The sequence below is a fragment of the Marmota monax genome, unplaced genomic scaffold (assembly GCF_021218885.2).
Source record: "Marmota monax isolate L192 unplaced genomic scaffold, Marmota_monax_Labrador192_F-V1.1 WCK01_AAM20220418_F8-fsc00020, whole genome shotgun sequence".
NCBI lineage: Eukaryota > Metazoa > Chordata > Mammalia > Rodentia > Sciuridae > Marmota > Marmota monax.
The window spans coordinates 15971714-15991092 of NW_026692912.1; the positions used below are offsets into that span (position 1 = coordinate 15971714).

The 19379-nt window shown below is 41.8% G+C and overlaps 1 protein-coding gene and 1 long non-coding RNA gene across 2 annotated transcripts; one reads left to right on the forward strand and one right to left on the reverse strand.

The window, feature by feature from the left end:
* Positions 1 to 238: 238 nt before the first annotated feature.
* LOC124097470 (uncharacterized) lies at positions 239 to 3192 on the reverse strand. Its single transcript, XR_006853234.2, has 2 exons — positions 3016 to 3192; positions 239 to 870 (listed from the first exon to the last, which is right to left on the reverse strand). It is a non-coding gene; the product is annotated as an uncharacterized LOC124097470 (long non-coding RNA).
* A 4296-nt stretch (positions 3193 to 7488) lies between these two features.
* On the forward strand, positions 7489 to 8430 carry LOC124097326 (olfactory receptor 1361-like). Its single transcript, XM_046451763.1, has one exon. The coding sequence runs from the start codon at positions 7489 to 7491 to the stop codon at positions 8428 to 8430; it is 942 nt and encodes a 313-aa protein (XP_046307719.1).
* Positions 8431 to 19379: the final 10949 nt, after the last annotated feature.

A 19379-nucleotide genomic window follows, 5' to 3' on the forward strand; every position in this document is an offset into this window, starting at 1 on the left:
TACACTATGTCAAGAGAATCAAGTCCCCATCTATATCAGCTCAGGACAAGTGAGTTCCCATCCACACTGGCTCAAGGTGAGTGAGTGTCTACACTGAGCAGGACAGGGAGGCACAGTGAGTGCTTCAGGCATTGGAGAGCGTGGCTCCTGGGCTCCAGCATTTTCCTTGAGGCCTCCCTCTTCAAACAAACAAACAAACAAACAAACAAACAAATAAAAACTGCCTTTTTAAAGAAAATCTTTGAAACATCAATTTTATTATACCATTTGTGGAGAAAAATTAATTTAAGAATAAATTTCTCCCAAAGAGCAGGGAAGGAGAAGCGTCCCAGGGTCAAGTCTCTATGATGTGTTTTGCAGGGGGGAAGCAGAGAAGACTCCTGGTGGATACAGATGCGCTCCTGCCTGGAATCCGTGCAGAGACGCCTGAGCCATTCGGCACACCTCATTCCCACACCATGATTCAACATCCACAGAGCCCAGGGTCTTCTGGCTGCCCATCGGTTCTGTCTGGGCTCTACATTTCCACTAGAGCCATTCTATTCTGGAACTGGCCAATGGAAGCAAAGTATGCAGCACAGTTACTGAATGCATTTGATGATGCTCCTCCTCAGCTTCTTCCAGCCCTTGCTACTGTCCACAGGGATTGCCCTGTGGAGGTGTCTTGGGAGGATGAGCTGCTGGGCACAGGGTCCTGATGGGAGGCTAGGCTGGGGGGGTTGTCCACATGGAGGAAGCAGAGCTGGATGGCAGGCACACTGGCATTCCAGGACCCTTCTAACCTGGGACTGCTTGGCCTCCTCAATGTAATAGTCTATGAACTGAGACCTCTGGAACTGTGAGCCCCAGAGAAGCTTTTCTTCCTCCAAGCTGTTCTTGTTGAGTGTTTTGGTCATAGAGACAAAAAAAAAAAAAGCTAATCAAATCACAGCCATACATCATTGCACCCAGTTTGACAAATGTACGTGTGTGTGTGTGCACATGTGCTCACGTGCTGGGAGCTAAACCAGGTCTTTGCACATGATGGATTAGCTCTCTTCACGTGCACATTCCATTTCTGGTGTGGGAGCTTCCTGGCCTAACAAGCTCTCAATACTGTGGCATGGATGCTGAACTATAACAGGAATTTTGGAGAGATACACACATTCAAACCACAGCACGAGATAAACTAGAGTGCAAGGAGTGGGACCCGACTAGATGTGCCCTGTGTGAGGGGAGTCCTTCAGGTTGCACTGAAGGACATTAGACAGGAACTCAGATCTTGATGAAGACAGAATGATCCCTCCTGGTAAACAAATTCATAACCAAAGTAGCTAGGGCTACTTTTGTTTTCTACAAGATGTTAGAGAGTAATGAATCAAAACACCCCAATTTTATTCTATGGTATTATATAAATATCATAAAAACACTGTAAAATCAGTAACTGAGGGGAAGGGGTTGGAGAGGTACAGCAACAGCTTCATTAGATGACTGAAGTCGTGGTACTATAGATTCACATCACAGTGGCATCTCTTTCTCACATTAAATGGAAGCCCCAAGAAATACATGTAGAGCATGCCCAAAATGAGAGGTAAGGGAATTAAAATGTTTCACTATAATTATCAACTAAATATGAGAGGATATAATCATATAATGAAGCAAGTCACATTGAATCAGAGCTTATGCTCTCTCCTTCTAAGAACACAAGCCAAGCTGAACCAAGGCCCACCTGATCTCTTTATAAGAAACAAACCACACTGAACCAAGGGCCCTGATAAACGCAAAGTCCCGCACATGTCAAAACTTCTATGCTATAAGCACTTCTCCTAGCCAATGAACTATCTTAAGTGAGAACAGAGACTGGATCTTATTTAATTTTGGATGCCCAGTGCCTACTACAGAACTTAATACCCAGGAGTTTTTCACTTAATGTTGGTTAATTGTTTTATTGGCTGATTGGGTTGGGGTGGTGGTGGATGTATGAATAGAGAGATGGACAGATAAAGCACTAGTTGGAGTCATGGATGGATGGAAGGAAGGAAGGAAGGATGAATAGTTAGATGTATGGTTGGTTGGCAGGCTGATTGGATGGATGGATGGGAGGATATAAAGTGTCTGATAGTAATAAATTGTAAGTGTATTAAAAAAGAAAAAATAAATATACTGTAATTGTAGCAGTGTGGTGTTATATTAGCCAAGGGAACAAACAGACTCCACCTGTACGATTGTCTGCTTAACGGCAAAGGTGATACTACAAGCAGTAAAGAAAGGATTCCTTTTTCAATAATGGTGCTGGAATAATCAGTATCAATATCGGACAAAAATAATTATAATTTACACCATGAATAAAAATTATTTCCAGAGGTATCATAGACATAAATATAAAAAGGTAAAATGGCCTTTTAGAAAATAACATTGGATAATATATTACATATTTGGCCAAACAAAACACAAAAATTACTGACCATAAAGGAAGCAAATAGACAGATTATACTTAAATTTAAAAAAAGTAAAAATGCCATGACTCTAGTGGCACTAAGAACACAAAAACAAAAACATGAAAGAATTATCATTCTTCAAAATATATCTGAAATCCTGTCCCTTGTAGAAAAACGGATGAAACTGGTCATCATCATAGTAAGTGAAACCAGGAACAGAAAGACCAGTGTTGTGTGTTTTATTTCATTTGTAGAAACTAAAGAGGAAAAAAATGACCTGAAAATAGAAAAATTACTATTAGGAGCTAGAAAGGGGACTAGGGCAAGGGCAGAGAGAGGGTAGAGGGTGGACGGACACATCAACACAGAACACCTGCAGGTATGGAAATACCACAGCGAATCCCATAAATTTATATATGTATAACAATTAAAACATGTTAATATTATAATAAGAAACATATATCATTTAGATGGTGAAAGGCAACTCTCTCTTCCTTTCTATCTTCAGCAACAAAATCAAATCCAAACGTCAAATCAAGGCAAAAAAAAAAAGGAGAAAATGCAACAGAGAAGAAGAGGATTGGAATAGCTGCCTCACCAAGAAGATCTCCAAATGAGCAAATTCCAAAGATGTCCAAATTCAGTTGATGTCCAAGAAACATGAATTAAAGCCAGGAATAATGGCACACACCTGTAATCCCAAAGACTTGGGAGGCTAAGGAAGGAAGATCAGAGGCTTGAGATTACCTCAGCCACTTTATGTGACTTTCAGCAACTTACTGAGATCCTCTCTCAAAAAAAAAAAAAGGCCTGGGGATGTAGCTCAGTGGTAAAGCACTTCTGGGTGCACCCGCCCCCCCCCCAAAAAAAAAAGACATAAAAAATAAGATTATCATGAGATATTATATCACACCTCTCAGCATAGCTAAAATTTAAAAGATGGTGGTTAGCCACAGGGTGGGGACTTAGTGTTAGAGTGCTTGCCTAGCATACACAAGGCCCCAGCACCAAAAATAAAAAAATAAAATTTAAAAGACTAACAAGTCAAGTCTTGCTGTGTATTTGAAGCACTAAAAACTTCTCTTGCTGTAAATGGGAATATATATCCATGAAAATCCTTGAGACGCCATTGGGTTATATCAATATATTCCTCCCAACCAGCATCTCCATTCCTTGGCTCACATATAAGTAATTCCACTCCCGAGAATATACACACTTAGCAAAAGATATTTATACTAATATTCACAGGAGCTGGATTCTTAATAGATCAAAACTGGGAGAAAAATCCTAAATGTCAATACTAGAATAGGTTTTTTAATTGTGGTATATTTATATAAAGGAATTTTAAACTAAAAAAAATGAACAAACCAATACACACTAAACCTCAGTGAATCTCACACAAACAAAATGTTGAACAAAATAAGTCAGATGAAACTGAAAAACTGATTTAAATTAAAACTTTTCTTTTCCACAGTAGACACCCTAATTTGCCTATTATAAGAAGAATGACACAGAGTAAGTTGGAACATTGGCCAAGATACTTGCTAAGATAGTGTTAAGATCTGATGAGCATAGATGACCCCTCTCAGCTGTCTCCTTGTGGACATGTACCCCAGTTTTTCCTCTTGAGTCACAGATTGACTAGGTATAGTAGTTGCAAGCACAGAGCAGCATCCCAAGGTGACTGACAAGAGGAACACTCTTGGACAGTCTACAAAAAGAACAGAAATCTCATGTGAAAACAGTAGTGCACCTTCTGTCTTTAGGGAATCAGAGACAATTAGTCTCTGTTCCCACTAATAACAATCTGAGGCCTCCGAACCTGGTAAATATTCCCCCATGGGCCACTGCAGGGCTTTTCAGTTCCATTTATTGTGACTCCAAAAGTCTACCCTCAGTTGCCTACAACCCTGAATTTCATTTTTATCCCATAAAAAGAAGAAGCTGTCCCCACAGATCAATAGCATCTGAGATTCCCTGCCATCAATTGGGTAAGTAAGTATTCAATCAGATAGAGCAGAATTCAGGTCTGAGCTTTTCCACTTATTTGCTGAGCCACCGTGGACAAATTATTTAGATTGTTCTCTTTAAACCTCAAATAAGTTTCCTTATTTATCTTAGAAAACAGTGAAAATTCAATGAGATAAGAAAAGCACTTTCAATCTAGTGCCTAAGCAGGAGGTTACCAATCAATGCAGGCTTAGTCTTTTTGCTATTGCTATTGCTGTCGTTGTTGGTGCAGTGAGCAATGACATGTTTTGCAACTCCCCCCTTAGCTAATGATAAACAGAGGCAGGATTTACACCAAGGTCTGTCTTCCCCCAGAGTGTGCACTCTTGAGCACTAAGTCATTCCATTCTCTTGTTACATAAAAAACAAAGATTCAAGAGCATGAAGTTCAATGGAAAATCAAGAGGCATCTACTTTCCCTCCTTCTGAAAAGTTAGAGCTCCCACTGCTCTTTCTCCAAGCTCCTTTCAATTTTCCCCCTGCAGATACATCTCAGAGAGGTTTACCTGGAGTTGTGGTGGCCAGGATGTGACTCCACAAGGCTAGAGTAACTTCAGAGCTCTAAACTCACTGTGTCAGTAACTCTAAACTTTGGAAAGACAATGCAACCAACGCTGTTTGATTCAACTGACTCGTGGCTCCCTGCCAGAGGACCCAGATCTTTCAAGTAACTCATCATCTTATTCCCCACTGCCCAGCCATAGTGGCCTTCCTGTTTTAGTGGGGCCCTTTACTACCTTGGGACCTTTGTATGTATATGCTTCTCTTCTTTCTTCCACTCTTGATATAGCTAATTACCATGTCAGGTCCCAAAATAGATTTAAATTTCTCAAAGGAGCTTTCTCTGAACTTAGTCTAACAGATGTTCCAATTATACTTTCTCAATGGTATCACCATAACACTCCTTTTTGATGAAAATCAGAGTTTCTGACTGTACATTTACCTGTTTGTTTATTGTCAGTCTCCCCAGTTAGCCTGTAAGCACAGAGACTGTGCTTTTTTGATGAACCTTAACTATTCAGTGTCCACAGGCCTTGCTGGCATTAAGCAGGCAATCTAATATTTGAATACAGGAAACACTATGAACATAGTGCCCTAGACCCTCTGTGGAAGCATTCTAAAAATGGATCTATTCTGCAAGGTCACTCAAAATAGGAAACAAATATCTCTAGTACCTATGAGAAAACTGAGAGTTTCCCTGTTCCAGGGATGGAATTGAATCTTGGACTAAATTCCAGGATTGGTAGAAGATCTTAATTTTAATGTTGCATAATAAGGGGATCCTTATTAACTATATGATCTTAGGCTATATAATTTGTCTCTGTTTCCTGATCTGATAATGTGGGGAAAAGATACATTGCACATAGCTTATGTGGATCAAATGTTATGCCACTGATACACAGTCTATATATCATAAGTAGTTTTTTATGATAAATATCTTCACTCCTGCAATTGTCTTTGTCTTTTCTCAACACCCCCCCCTTGTGAAAATAATTCAGAATCATCCACATCTTGGCACCCCTTCTCTCAGTCTTCTTAGGTTTCCAAGGAGTTCTAGGTATTCTGCCATTTGAGAAATACTCTAGAGATTATTTCTATGTTGATAGAGAAAATCACCTTAATTCTTTCCTGTTTACTTTAGAGAATTTTAATATTTGTATCCTAAGGATGCAGCCAGACAGGAGAAACTGCTTTTACTCTAGGGCCCTGATCCAGCACTTACTGTTCCTTGGACAAGTCTGTAAACTCTTGAAAACACAACCCAAATCCATCCACTTCACGCTATCCATTTGGGTCCCACAATTGTTTCTTTACAGCTCTCCCTGGGACCCTTGTGTCCCCACAGTCTTTCTCTACACAGTAGCAGAATGGTCTCTCCATATCATAAGTCATTCATGATCTGCTGCTTGACACCCACACATCCCACCATCAGATCTCTGATTGTACTTAGAATAAAATCCAAACTCTCTAATCTGCGCGGCCCCGCCCTACATGCCCTGTACTGCCTCCTCCACCTCCTCCTGCCTTCCTGCCCGCCCCCTTGGTGAACCTCACTTGAGCCCTTACCTTCCTCCTCCTCTATCGCACGCTGGCATTCACTGTGACCTACATCTAAAATGCTCTCCCAACCAATTCTTTATGTGGCTGGCTCCTTCCCATCCATTCCTCCACGGTGCATGACTTGCTGATCATCAGTTCAAAGTCATGTGCCACCCACCATGGCATCTTGTTTTCTTGCTCCTGCTGACCACATGACTTCTCTGACTAGAATATTGTCTGCATGAGGGAAGGGATCTTGCCATATTCTGAACCACTATCTCTCTGGCACCTAAAGGAAACAGTGACACATTGTAAGTACTCAATGCACAGAGAGTGAATGGATTAGTTCTGGAGGTCTCAGGAGAGGTAGATTAGTACAGACACTGTAAATTAGAAGTGCCGAGATCTTAACTTTACCTCATCTTCTTTCTAGGGACTTGATTCCTTTTCCAAGAAGGTGGGTACTGTCATTTGGATCTGAAATGTCCCCCAAAGGTGCATGTGTTGAAGGTTTGGTCCCCAGCAAGGTGCTACTGAGAAGTGATGACAATTTCTAGGGATGAGATGTGGTGGGAAGTTTTAGGTGATGGGGGGTATGCTTTTGGAGGGGATTGTGGGACCCCAGTCTCTCTGTTTTCTCTCTTTTGTGTCCTGGCCATACGATGAGAGGGTTTGTTCCACTGGCCACTCCCCACCATGTTGGCTTTCTCACCAGAGTTCCAAATGCAATGAGGCCCACGGCTGTGGACTGAAGCCTCCACAACCATGGGCCAGACAAACCCTTTCTCAAAACTTTAAGTCAATTGTCTCAAATATTTGTTGTCGTGACAATGAAGCCAACAAAGTGGGCATAGCAATAACCACCCCATAGAGCTCTTGCATTTCTCAGTGGGAGGATGCACAGCCCTCCATATTCTGGTGTCACCGTTATTTTATGCCTTTGTTTCCGTCAAGGCAATACTAGAGCATGGAAAGATTTTAAAGGGTCATTTTCTATTTTACTCTTTAATTACACGACAGCATGAAGACAGGAAACCACACTAGTGTTTCTGAATTTTACCTCCTCGGCCTTTCTGAGCATCAGGGAGAGCAGTCTCTCATCTTTGGCATCTTCCTGGTCATTTACCTGGTCACCGTGGTGGGGAATAGTCTCATCATCCTGGCGATTGGCTCTGATCCCCACCTCCACACCCCCATGTACTTCTTCCTGTTCAGCTTCTCCCTCACGGACCTGTGTTTGTCATCTACTACGGTCCCCAAGATGCTGGTGAACATCCAGGCTCACAGGCACACCATCCCCTATGCTGGATGCCTGTCCCAAGTCTGTTTCTTCCTGTGGTTCATTGGTCTGGATGTTTTCCTCCTGGCAGTGATGGCATATGACCGGCTTGTGGCTATCTGCCATCCCCTTCACTACACCACCGTCATGAGTCTCAGACGCTGCATCCTGCTGGTGGCCACGTCCCTGGTCCTTGCACATTCCTACTCTCTAACCCACACCATTCTCCTGGCTCAGTTATCCTTCTGCCAGGACAACATCGTCTCTCATTTCTTTTGCGAACTTCTTCCACTGTTGAAGCTCTCCTGTTCCAACACCTACGCCAACCAGTGTGTGCTGATGTACTGGGGAGGGGCTCTAACGGTCTTGGTCCCCTTGCTCATCATCACTTCATATGCCCGCATCGTGGCCACCATTGTGAGGGTCCCATCAGCAAGAGGGAAGTGGAAGGCCTTCTCCACCTGTGGCTCCCACCTCTCTGCAGTTTGCTTGTTCTATGCGTCTGCTATCGGGGTGTACTTCATTCCCTCTGCTGCTGATTCCGTGGGCAAGGACAGAATCGCGGCAGTGATGTATGCTGTGGTGACCCCCATGTTGAACCCATTCATCTATAGCTTTAGAAACAAAGACATGAAGTGTGCCTTGGGCAGACTCCTGAGCAGGGGGGCACTGCGATCTCCGTAAGGCCAACAGCGTCCCCTGAGGAACTCAGGGCAAAGCCACCTGCAGCAAATCCTGAATCTCTATTTGCTAGCTTTCCAGCCCCAGGCAAGTTAAATAATCTCATTGAGCTGCAATTTCCTCATCTCGCAAAAGGGGGTGGTAACATAATGTCTATCATGCAGTGTGTCTGATATATTTGCTGGTCCCAGGTCTTGGGCTTGGAGATTTGTCATCTTCAGCAAGATTCAACATATTGCATTGAAGTAACTATGTTCATCCTTTTCATCATTCTAAAGAGAAGATGGAGACTCTGAGAGGTTAAATTACTTCCCTGAAGTTATACAGCTAATTAGTGACAAAGCCAGAATCTGAACCCAGATATCTGATTCCAAAGCACATACTCTCAATGATGACCTTAGGCTGAGGTGGGCATGAAATCTACATATTCCTCTCAGCCATTCATTTTCTTTTCTTGCTTCCTTCACATCATGCACATATGCCACTCCCATCAACAATGTCTCCAAATACTACCATGACTGGATGATGGGGCAAAGCAAAGGAGAAACTAGAGAAGTGTAAAATCCCAAGAAGATTCCAGTATTCCCCAAGCCCTCTGTTTGAGTGTAAGTACTGTTTAGATATTCAGGAATCACTTACAAATCAGGCCACATGAGTAAAGATTCTTGAACCAGGTTATTCTGAACTCTTACCAAATTTCCTTTGACACTAACATTCCATGTTTGGATTTATTTCAAAACAGAACATCAATTCCATCATTGCAAGTGCATTATTGCTTCTCCTTGGGTTACATGCAGACAACCTCCAGAGGATTTTTTTCACAGCTCATAGGAGAAATTTTGGCACTTGCTGTACATTCTTTCAATTTCTTCCCTGTGTAATTGTCACACAACTGAGGCCTCATTGGTGAATTCAGATTTTTAAATAGTTTTTTTAAAAATGTCCTCCATCATCTGGCTAGATTGGAAGGACAAAGTCCTCTCAGTAATGTGGACAGTGGTCACCCCATGTCCAGCCCTTTCATTTTCAGTCTGAGAAGCAGGGATATGGAGAGAGCCCTGTGAAACCACTCAAAACAGGCAACGCTACATGGAAGAACAGGAGCGGCTTGAAGTCCTGGGATTCAGTGCTGGCTTTGCTCTGAGTAAATTCTGTGGCAGCTGCATAGTGACCGAATGATGCTGAGCCCTGATTTCTGCATTTGTTTAAAAAAAGCGATTGGACTACAAACCCCAGTTGTAACAGTATTTAGAGGTATAGTGACCAGAACTCAAGATGGGAACTCATAAATTAGAAGCCAGCACCCTGATCCACCACTTCCACAGTAATGTAACTTGAGGCAACTTCATCTCTGTGAGTTGAAGTTTCATGCTTTGTGCTTCCAAACGGAGAAAACTAAATTAGGTAATGAACATCCTCCTTTGTCCCATTGCTCACTCTGTCCCATCTATTGATTGCTTTGGGTAAGCTCAGCAGGTTCCTCCCTGCTTCTTCTTGAGAACAAGGCTACTCACAGGGAGGAAATGCTTCAGTGTGTAACCCCGAGGGCAAAGCAGCCACTCAATGAACACTCCTGGGAGAGAGATTCAGCACTGCCTCCTTCTGGAGATGACTGGGAAACATGGAGACTCTCGCTCCAAGTTGTGTCCTGCAACCTGAACATTAGCAATAGTAGAGAAGTTTGCCCTCCATCTGGTATTACCTGTCTAAGTTATGAATTGATTAATAACTCAAGTGGGAAAGAAAGGGTTCTTTGCTGAATTCCCTCAAACACTCTGAATAATCCAAAACTCACAGCTCTATCTCTTAGGGGCTGGGTGATTCTAGAGGAAGTTGTTAAACTTCTCTTGAGTTTCATTGTCTATCAAAACAAAGTAAATATAAAAGTTTTTAAGACTTTATCATTTAGAACAGTTTTGTTCATAGCAAAATTGAGAGGCAGGTGTAAGATATCTCATGGCCCCTGCACATGGATAACCTGCCCCATTTCCAATGTCCTACCCCAGAACGATGTATCTATTACAGTTGTTGAACCTGCATTGATATTTTATCACCCAGAGTCCACACTTTATATTAGGGTTCACTTCTGGTGCTGTGCACTCCATAGATTTGAACAAACATATAAAAACATGTGTCCACAATTATAGTATAGTACTGAGCATTTTCACCACTCTAAAAATCTATGCTTCTATTTATCTCTCTCTACCGTTGATGCCTGCCATACTAATCTTTGTAGTGCCTACATCGTTTTGCCTTTTCCAGAATATCACATCGAGGGTGTAGCCTTCTCAGACTGGCTTCTTTCACTTGGTAACATGCTTTATGGTTCCTCCATGGCTTTTTAAGTGTTAATAGTTCATTTTCTTTTTAGAGCTCAGTAACATTCCACTGTCCAGATGTAACACAGTTTATCCATTCACCCACTAAAGGACATCTTGATTGCTTCTAAGCTTTGGCAATTATGAATAAAACTGCTATAAACATCTTTGTGAACGTGTTTTTGTGGTGACAGTGGCAGAGTCACTGGTGTGTGAGCCCAGCTCGTGAGGGCTGCAGAGCAGGCTGTACCCGGCAGAATTGTGGTGGTTGAGTTGTAGACAGCTGTGGGGGCAAGGTTTCCCAGAGCCTTGGGGACACAACCCCTGCCCAGAAAAGCTTCAGAGGCAGCATAAGGGGATACAGAGATGAGAATGGGGGGAACATAAGGTTAAGAGAACAACTCTAAAAAATGAGCTCATGTGCTGATCCCCCACATGCTTTCTTTGCCAAAAAGTAATCTGCTTGCAGCCCTGCCTGGCCCAGTGGACAGGATATGTCACATTCCTCAGCAAATTGAGGCAGGGGCGAAGGTCAGGCAGTGTAGGTAATGAATAATAGGGGTCCAGAGAAGATGATGCTGGTCATCACTGGTTATCAAACAGAAAACAATGGGTTGTTAACCTCGGTGATCCTGCTCCTGGGCATTCTGGGCTGCTAACAATTAACCCCCAAGTCCCTGCTCTCAGGGGCATACCTGGAGAAAAAAGAGAGGCAATGATTAAAGGAGACTCTGGGGTCTGTAAAACAGCAAGACACACCCCCTCCTACGGACTCCCAGCTCTGGGCCCCTTTTCTTTGGAGAAGTCTGTCGCTATCACTTTCTTAAGTAAATTTGCTTTCTAGCTTGTCTCAGCATTTCTCAGATGTTTAATCTTTAACACCAGGGAACAAGGCTCCATTCCTGATCTCCAAGACTGGTAGCAGCAGGACCTCACCCCACAGGGTCTGCAAGCAAACACCTTAAGGCAAAAATGGTTGTTCTTGAGTATTAAAGTTTTTTAATTACTTAGGATGTTACCCCTTTCTTCTTTCCTATTTCTTTTGAACTGGGGATAGCTATCCTCTGCCTGTCTCACCACTTTATTTTGGAGCATATCACAAGTTCAATTTTACATATTCAGATGGAGATCAGTTTGCCTCAAGATGAATCACACCTTGAATCTCACCTATATTTTATCAAGAAAATGTGGTATATGTATACATACACAATGGAATATTACTCGGCCATAAAAGGAATGACTTTGCCAGTATACAGATGGATCCGGAGACTATCAAACTAAGTGAAATAAGCTAATCCCCACCCCCCAAAAAGAGAAATGTTCCCTCTGATATGCAAATGATAACAAACAACAAGAGGGCAGGAGAGGAAGAATAGAAATTCATTGGACTAGACAAAGGGGAATGAAAAGAACGGAAGGGGGATGGGAATAGGAAAGACAATAGAATGAAGCAGACGTAACTTTCCTATGCGCGTATATGAACACACCACAGTGAAAGTCCACATCATGTACAACCACAAGAATGGAATCTTAATTAGAAAATGTTATATTCCATGTATGTACAAGATGTCACACTACACTCTCCTGTCATGTCTATCTAAAAGAAACAATCAATAAATAGTATTTGAATGAGGCTAGGATTTTGAGTTGATGTTGGAATGACTTGAGACTTTGGAGGCTATTGGGATGGGATGATTGTATTTTGCATGTGACAAAGACATAAATGAGGGAGTTATGATCTGAATATTTGCGTGCTCAAAAATTCATATGTTGAAACAATCACATATGATAGCTTCAGAGGTGGAATCTTTGAGAGGGCATCAGATCCTGAGGGTGGAGCCTTCATGAATGGGATTAGTATCCTTATACAAGAAGCCCAGAGAGCTGCCTTGCCCCTCAACACCACTGAGGACACAGAAAGAAGCTGCCATCTAGAAGTGGCCATGATCAGACATGGAACCTGCCAGCACTTTGACATTGAATTTCCCAGCCTACAGAACATGAAGCAATAAAAACTTCTGTTGTTTATAAGCCACCCAACTTGTGATAGTTTGTTACAGCAGCCTAAAAGATATTCAGGAAGGTCAGATTAGACTTTTGTGATTTATATTTTCTAAAATCCCAACATTTATTTTTCAATGTGCTTCTCTCAATGATATGTCAATAAATAATTGCCTAAGCAATGAGGCAATTTAGTCTTCCCTTCATTCTACAAATATTTACTAAGTTTCTATTGTGTGCCTGGCACTCTGCTAGATCTGGGGCTATCTTGAAGAAGATCAGAAGGCACCTTGCACCTGCCCTCCTGGAGCTTATGTAGTCTAGCAACACATCTTCTCTTGTGCACAACAGAAAACACAAGGTAACAGATTTCATGCTATACTATAAGTTCCATGAAAGCACAGATCTGTTCCATTCATCATCCCCTGAATTTACAGGATTTAGCCAAATAAACGAAGAAACCCGTAAGTGAATGAGTTCGTGGGAATGTTGAATTTAAAAATAGGTTTTGACCCACAGAGGAGAGGAAGGAGATTGAAAAAGGAAGAGAAGAGAGCACAGAGAAGTACTGGAGAATGAAATCCACCAGATTATCTGAAATCCATGTGCAAATAGACCACAATGAACCTGCTTATGTATATAATTATAATGCACTAATCAAAGCAGTAATAATATTACAAGAGAGATCCGCAGAGCACAGCAACAAGATCGGGGGAAAGAAAGGGAAGGTACCGGGGAGTGAGATTTGTAAAATTATGTTACATGCACAAACAAATATGGCATAATGAATCCCAGTATTGTGTGGAATCAAAACTCCTGTCATTGATCCATTGATCTCACTTATTTTTCAAGAGGCTCATCTCAAATCAAGGTATTGAGGTCATTGTTGTCACAGCATTTGTAGAAAGGCGATGTGATATAATTGAGAAATGCCCCAATTTGGGGGGAAGGAGAGCTGACCCTGAATTTAGCCCATTTATTTTGTGTGATACTTTAACAAATTTCTTAACCTGCTCCTTGGTTCTTCTGATTATGATTTAGGATTTTATGAAATTTAAATCATAGCATTAGAAAGATTAAGTTATATGACCTCCATGCATAATAGGCACTAAATAAATATTTAAGGTCCAGGTTGAATTATCAAATGTTTATTGCACGTCATGGTTGAGCACAGTTACAAGGTTAGTCTCTACACTCAAAGCGGAACACCCACCTACTAGTTAGGTAACATCGAGCATGTCAATTTCTCTAAGCCTTAGTTTGTTGGTCTGAATATTTGAGATCATAGTAGTATCTAATTCATATGATTGTTGTGAGAATTAAATTACATAAAAGTCTTTAGGAACTTTTTTGTGGGAATGAGGATATAACCCAGAGGTGCTGTACCACTGTATCTACACCTACAGCCCATTTACTCTTGATCTTGCTATATTGCTAAAGCTATACTTGAATTTGTGATCCTCCTATTTCAGCCTCCTAAATGAAATGCCTGACATATCATAAGCACTCAGCAAATGTAGCCTCTTATTATTGCTAAATACATAACCTCAGTGGTGTCTGTATTCATGCAATCCATATGACAGCTGGTAACAATGGTTGCATTTTACCTGCTAGGGTAACTAAGATTTGTGTTCTCAGAATGAACAGAGCATAAGCAAAAGAGCAAACATCCATTCAAGCTGGATACTGAAAGCAGAGAGTATGAGTCAGATCAAGAAGAAAAGCAGAAGACGATACTTCTCAGCCACATAATAATCCCTAGAAATCAATAATCAAAACAGCAACCACATAGAAAAGATGAACCAGAATATGGTTAAAAAAATTCAAAGAAGAAACTAAAATTACAAATATATATGATTATATATGTATATGATTATATATACATATATATACACACACGCACATATATATACACATACATATATATAAAAAATTGTCTCCATCAATTAGGAAAATAAAAAGCAAACCTATCATAAAGTATTATTTTTCTCCTTAAATTGAGAAAAATAAAGTTTGTAAACAGTGCTATTAGACTATGAGGAAAAGACTACTCTCTCATGTGCTCTCAGAGGTTGTGCAATTGGTACAAACCTTTTGGAGGACAATCTGGAGGTATCCATTGAAGTTTAAAAAGATGAACATTTTTTTTCATCCAGCATTTCTATCTGTATAGAAATATAGGTAGGTACAAATGCCTGTAAAAGAAAATTCGCTGTAGCACTGTCTCTGTATAGTCAGAGGAAAGGAGATCAGTATGTGGCATGTGTAGGGAAATGTTTATAACTTGTGATACATTTAATATTCCAAAACTATCTTTAAAATAACGATGTATGTCTGACGTTGTCATAGGAAGCCCATGTATACTGATGAACAGAAAAAAAGATAGCTCCTGAATAAAGGATCTTATTGTCTTAGGTTCTTATTTTCGTAATTACAAACTTTCATACATGTTCATTTGTGCATAAAGAAGTGTCTCAAAGGGTGTGTGTCTACACTGTGACAGCAGTGACGCCTGGGGAGGCTAAGTACCAGACTCTCACTTTCTACTTGATGCATATTTTATTGCTATTTAAAAAAATATATATGTGTTGCTTAAAGAAAGTGAAACGAGTAGCTACATATCCAAGGACTCGGGGGAGGGAGAAATCCATCCCTGCCTGGACCGTCTGAGTTTCTACGGGCTTCCTGCTCAGTAAGTCTGGAGCACTCTAACAAGCCCCACGTCCAGGCCAATCTCCCAGGTCCTGGGGGCTCTCCTGGGAAGAGCTGAGCTGCCAAGTCACAGTCACAAATATGACATTGGAAACACTGCCTCATGGGTCCCACTCCTTAGAGAGGCAGCGAGGTTGGACGATAGCACATGAGGGACTCCATGCCAGTGAGAACCACCCAAGCCATGCAGAGGCATGTATAAAACCTCAGCTCCCAGCCCCATCCCCAGTCGCCCTCCTGCCCCTGACAAGCAGAAGCACCTGCAGGAGTCTCACAGCTCTGCCCCTCCAACCCACGCTGATGTCTTCCTCTGGTGCTGGGCATCTTCTGTCTTCACCCAGTGGTCTGCCAGGTGCAGCTGTCAAAGCAAGATGTGACCATGCACGCTGCCTGAGGGAAGCACCAGGCCAGGCCCACTCGAGTCCAGCCAGCATCCACAGCAAGGCAGGGCGGTGCTCCTAGAGAGCTGCACACCCGCACACAGAAGTTTCCAGACACCTCAGATCCCTCTGAGATAGGCTTTTCGAGATATGTCTGGAAGCAGGACTGTCTTTTATCACAATTGATCCTCTGGGCAAAAAGTGAGTATGGTGAAGTTGGTTTTGACCCTCTAAAACATCTTTTCTCTCCCTTCATAGTATCTCTTCCTCCATCATCCTCAGATATGCTCTATCTTCATGGACTCTTGCTTCAGCCTATTAAAACAGCCACTGAACAGCACGGGCGATTTACAGTGGAGAGCAATCCTCTTCAGGGAAACTGTCTCTGAGCCAGAGAAAAATCTAATGGAATTCCAGACAGCTTCAATCAGTTGGGGAAGTATTTGTGAATAATCAGGGCTAAGTGACCCAGAAATCCCAGAGCTTGGACATAGTTGTCCACTTTTTCTCCTCTTAACAACTGAAGCAGATTTTTCTTCCCTCTCTGGGAATTAATGATCAAATAGGAACTCAGAGAACTGACTTAGCTGCGTTATACAAGGTCCTCCTCTATTTTCAAAGGACTGTGTGTGAATCAGGTTGTCGGCAGTACCTATTCTGTGTCAGAGAGCCCAAATTCTCCTAGAAATTTAAAACAAACAGGTCCACACTGGTTCATAGGATTTTTAAGTGACCTTTATGTCTAGAGTCTCTTCTGTTTTATAAGCTTCTCTATTGAAAGCAGGTTGTCAGTCTTGCCATTTGCCAGATGAGGAAGGCAAACTATTTTACCAAGGCCTCAGGAAATTTTCATGGCAGACCTGGGACCAAAGTCCAGATGTTCCATTTCCTGGGTCAAGGCCTATCCCTGCATACCACACTGCTGTTTCTCCACCCGCACCCTTTCATAAAACGAGATTCTTCTCTGGTAGTTGCCCATTATTGGCGTCCCACCTCCTTATCCATACCATTTTCTTCACTTCTGCTCATAAGGGGTCAATACACTGATGTGCTGCCCAATGGGCCAGGCAGCATCCTCTCTGCCAGCTGTGAGAAAGACAGGGAGGACTCCAAGCTTTCAGGCAGCTCACCTTTCAATCACTTCCAGGACGCTCTCCAGCCTTATGAGCAACTTTGACACAGGAGCTGCTATGGGCTAGCTGTCACCTAGGGTGCCGACCAGTCTATGCCTTTCCTAAGACCTGAGAAGAGATACTCCATGTTTTCTACATCATAAAATCAGAGCCCCAACCCAAAACAACTGATGCCCCAACCTGGAGGCTGGAATTGCAATGTAACATTTAACAAGTCCAATCAATGGCAGGCTGACAGGGGAAACCAGCATAGGAAGAGAGTTGGATGTGGGTGTCAAACAGGTGGGGAGGGATAGAGAAAGCATCTCTTTTCAGATAGATCTGTAACCCACCTGACTCTAACTTTACTCTCCGTAGCCTTGGGGGAACTTAACTCATCCCTCTCATCCTAGTTTCATGACCCAAATATGGAAATAATTGTTTCTACTCTTTAGTTTAAATGAGGATTAAACTAGAAAGCATATGTTATAGGTACTCAACATTAGCCAATGCACAGAATAATCCATGGGAAAAGCAACAAGCAAAGAGGAAAGTAGAAACTGGACTTTGAGGGAAACCTTACCAGGTGGCAGAGCCCAGTAGTTAAGAGCAAGGGCTCTGTGATCAGGTGGAGCTGAATTCTGATTCCAGTTCTGCCACTTACTAACCCAAGCACCCTGAGCATGCTACAGAATCCCTCTGTGGCATGTTCTCATCTGTACAGTGGGGATAATAATACTTGCATCACACAATTGCCGTGATCACCACATGAAAAACATGTGTCTTTGAGAACAATTTGTGACATACAGTAACTGCTCTATAAATTTGGCTACCACTTCAGTCCTCTCATCATCATTACATACTGAGATCAATTCAGGAAATCCAATATCATACTAAGAATTGCCAAATTTTGTAATTGAAACATCTAATGCTTGTTCTCTGGAAGTGTAACATGATGGCATCCTTTAACTTGAAGCATGAGAGCAGACAGACCAGGAGTGAGAAAGATAGCCAATTCCATAGGGAAGAATCTAAGCACATGAAATGAGTGGGCAGACACATCTGAGCATACCAGGTACCCAGGTCTAAGTGTGAAATCCAGCCATCACTTAGAGCTAAATTATGCTGAGAAAATTGTTTTGCCTTTCTAAGCCAAAGTGATTGGCTTTCTCATCTGTGCAATGAGGATCCCAAGTGATTGCATACAGCTAGAAATGTCCTGGTGTAGCCATAAGACTGCATGATGTAACGCATACAGTTCTTACTCAGGGACATTTCTTTCATTTGTTTTTTTTTTCCTCCCCAAACCCAAATTGCAAAGCCTAAAGAATTTTTTGAATAGCCATGGACACAACTTATTTGTGGCCTCCCAACTCTGATCACCACCCCAAAATAGTTATTTTGTTATTATTTATGATCAGACAATCAGATTACTCTGTGATGGAAAACCAGACTCATGGAACCTTGCTTAGTTCTGGGAACCACATTTGTAGAGACTGTGATGAAATGAAACAGGCCCACAAATGGAGAGAACCGGATGGCAGAAAAATCTCTGTTTAACAAGCCTGAAAAACTGATAGGGAAAATTACCAGCACTGACTGAATATATGGCAGGGACCAGGAACTCTCATTTAATCCTCATAACAACTTTCATATCTGCATTTTGCAGATGAGAAAACTGAGGCTGGCCTTTCATCTTCTTTCTCTTTATATTTTATGTTTTTATTAGTGCATCATAGTTGTACATAACAGTGGAAGTCATTTTGACATAATCATACATCATATAATTTGCTCCGTCTCAATGTCAGTACGTCTCCTTTTCCCTCTTCTCCCTCCTCTCCCGATGCCCCTCCTCTACTCTATCAGTCTTCCTTCTATTCATTTCTCTAAATTGATGCATTACAGTTATATGTAGAAGTGGAATTCATTTTTATATATTTATACATGCACAAAGAATAATTTGGTCAATTTCATTCTGTGGTTCCTCCCTTCCCCCTCAAACCCCCTCCTGTACTGCCCTGCTCTCCCTTCTATTTTCATAAGATCTTTTTTATTCTCCTCCCTCCCTCCCTCCATCCTTCACTGCTCCTCCCTCTATCTCCCTTCCTCTCTCTCCCCCCTCACCCTCTCTCTCCTCTTTCTTTGTAGCTTCTACATATAAGATAAAACATTGAACTCTTGACTTTCTGAGTCTGGTTTATTTCACTTAGCACGATGTTCTCTAGTTCCATCCATTTACAGCAAGTGACAAAATTTCATTCTTCTTTATGGCTGAGGAAGACTCCATTGTGTAGACTGACTTCATAACTTGGCTGTTGTGAATTGAGTGGGATGCTGATTTCAGTTCTTTTGGATAAATATTAAGGAAAGGAAGAGTGGGTCATATGATGGTTCCATTGCTAGTCTTTTGAGGATCTCCACACTGCTTT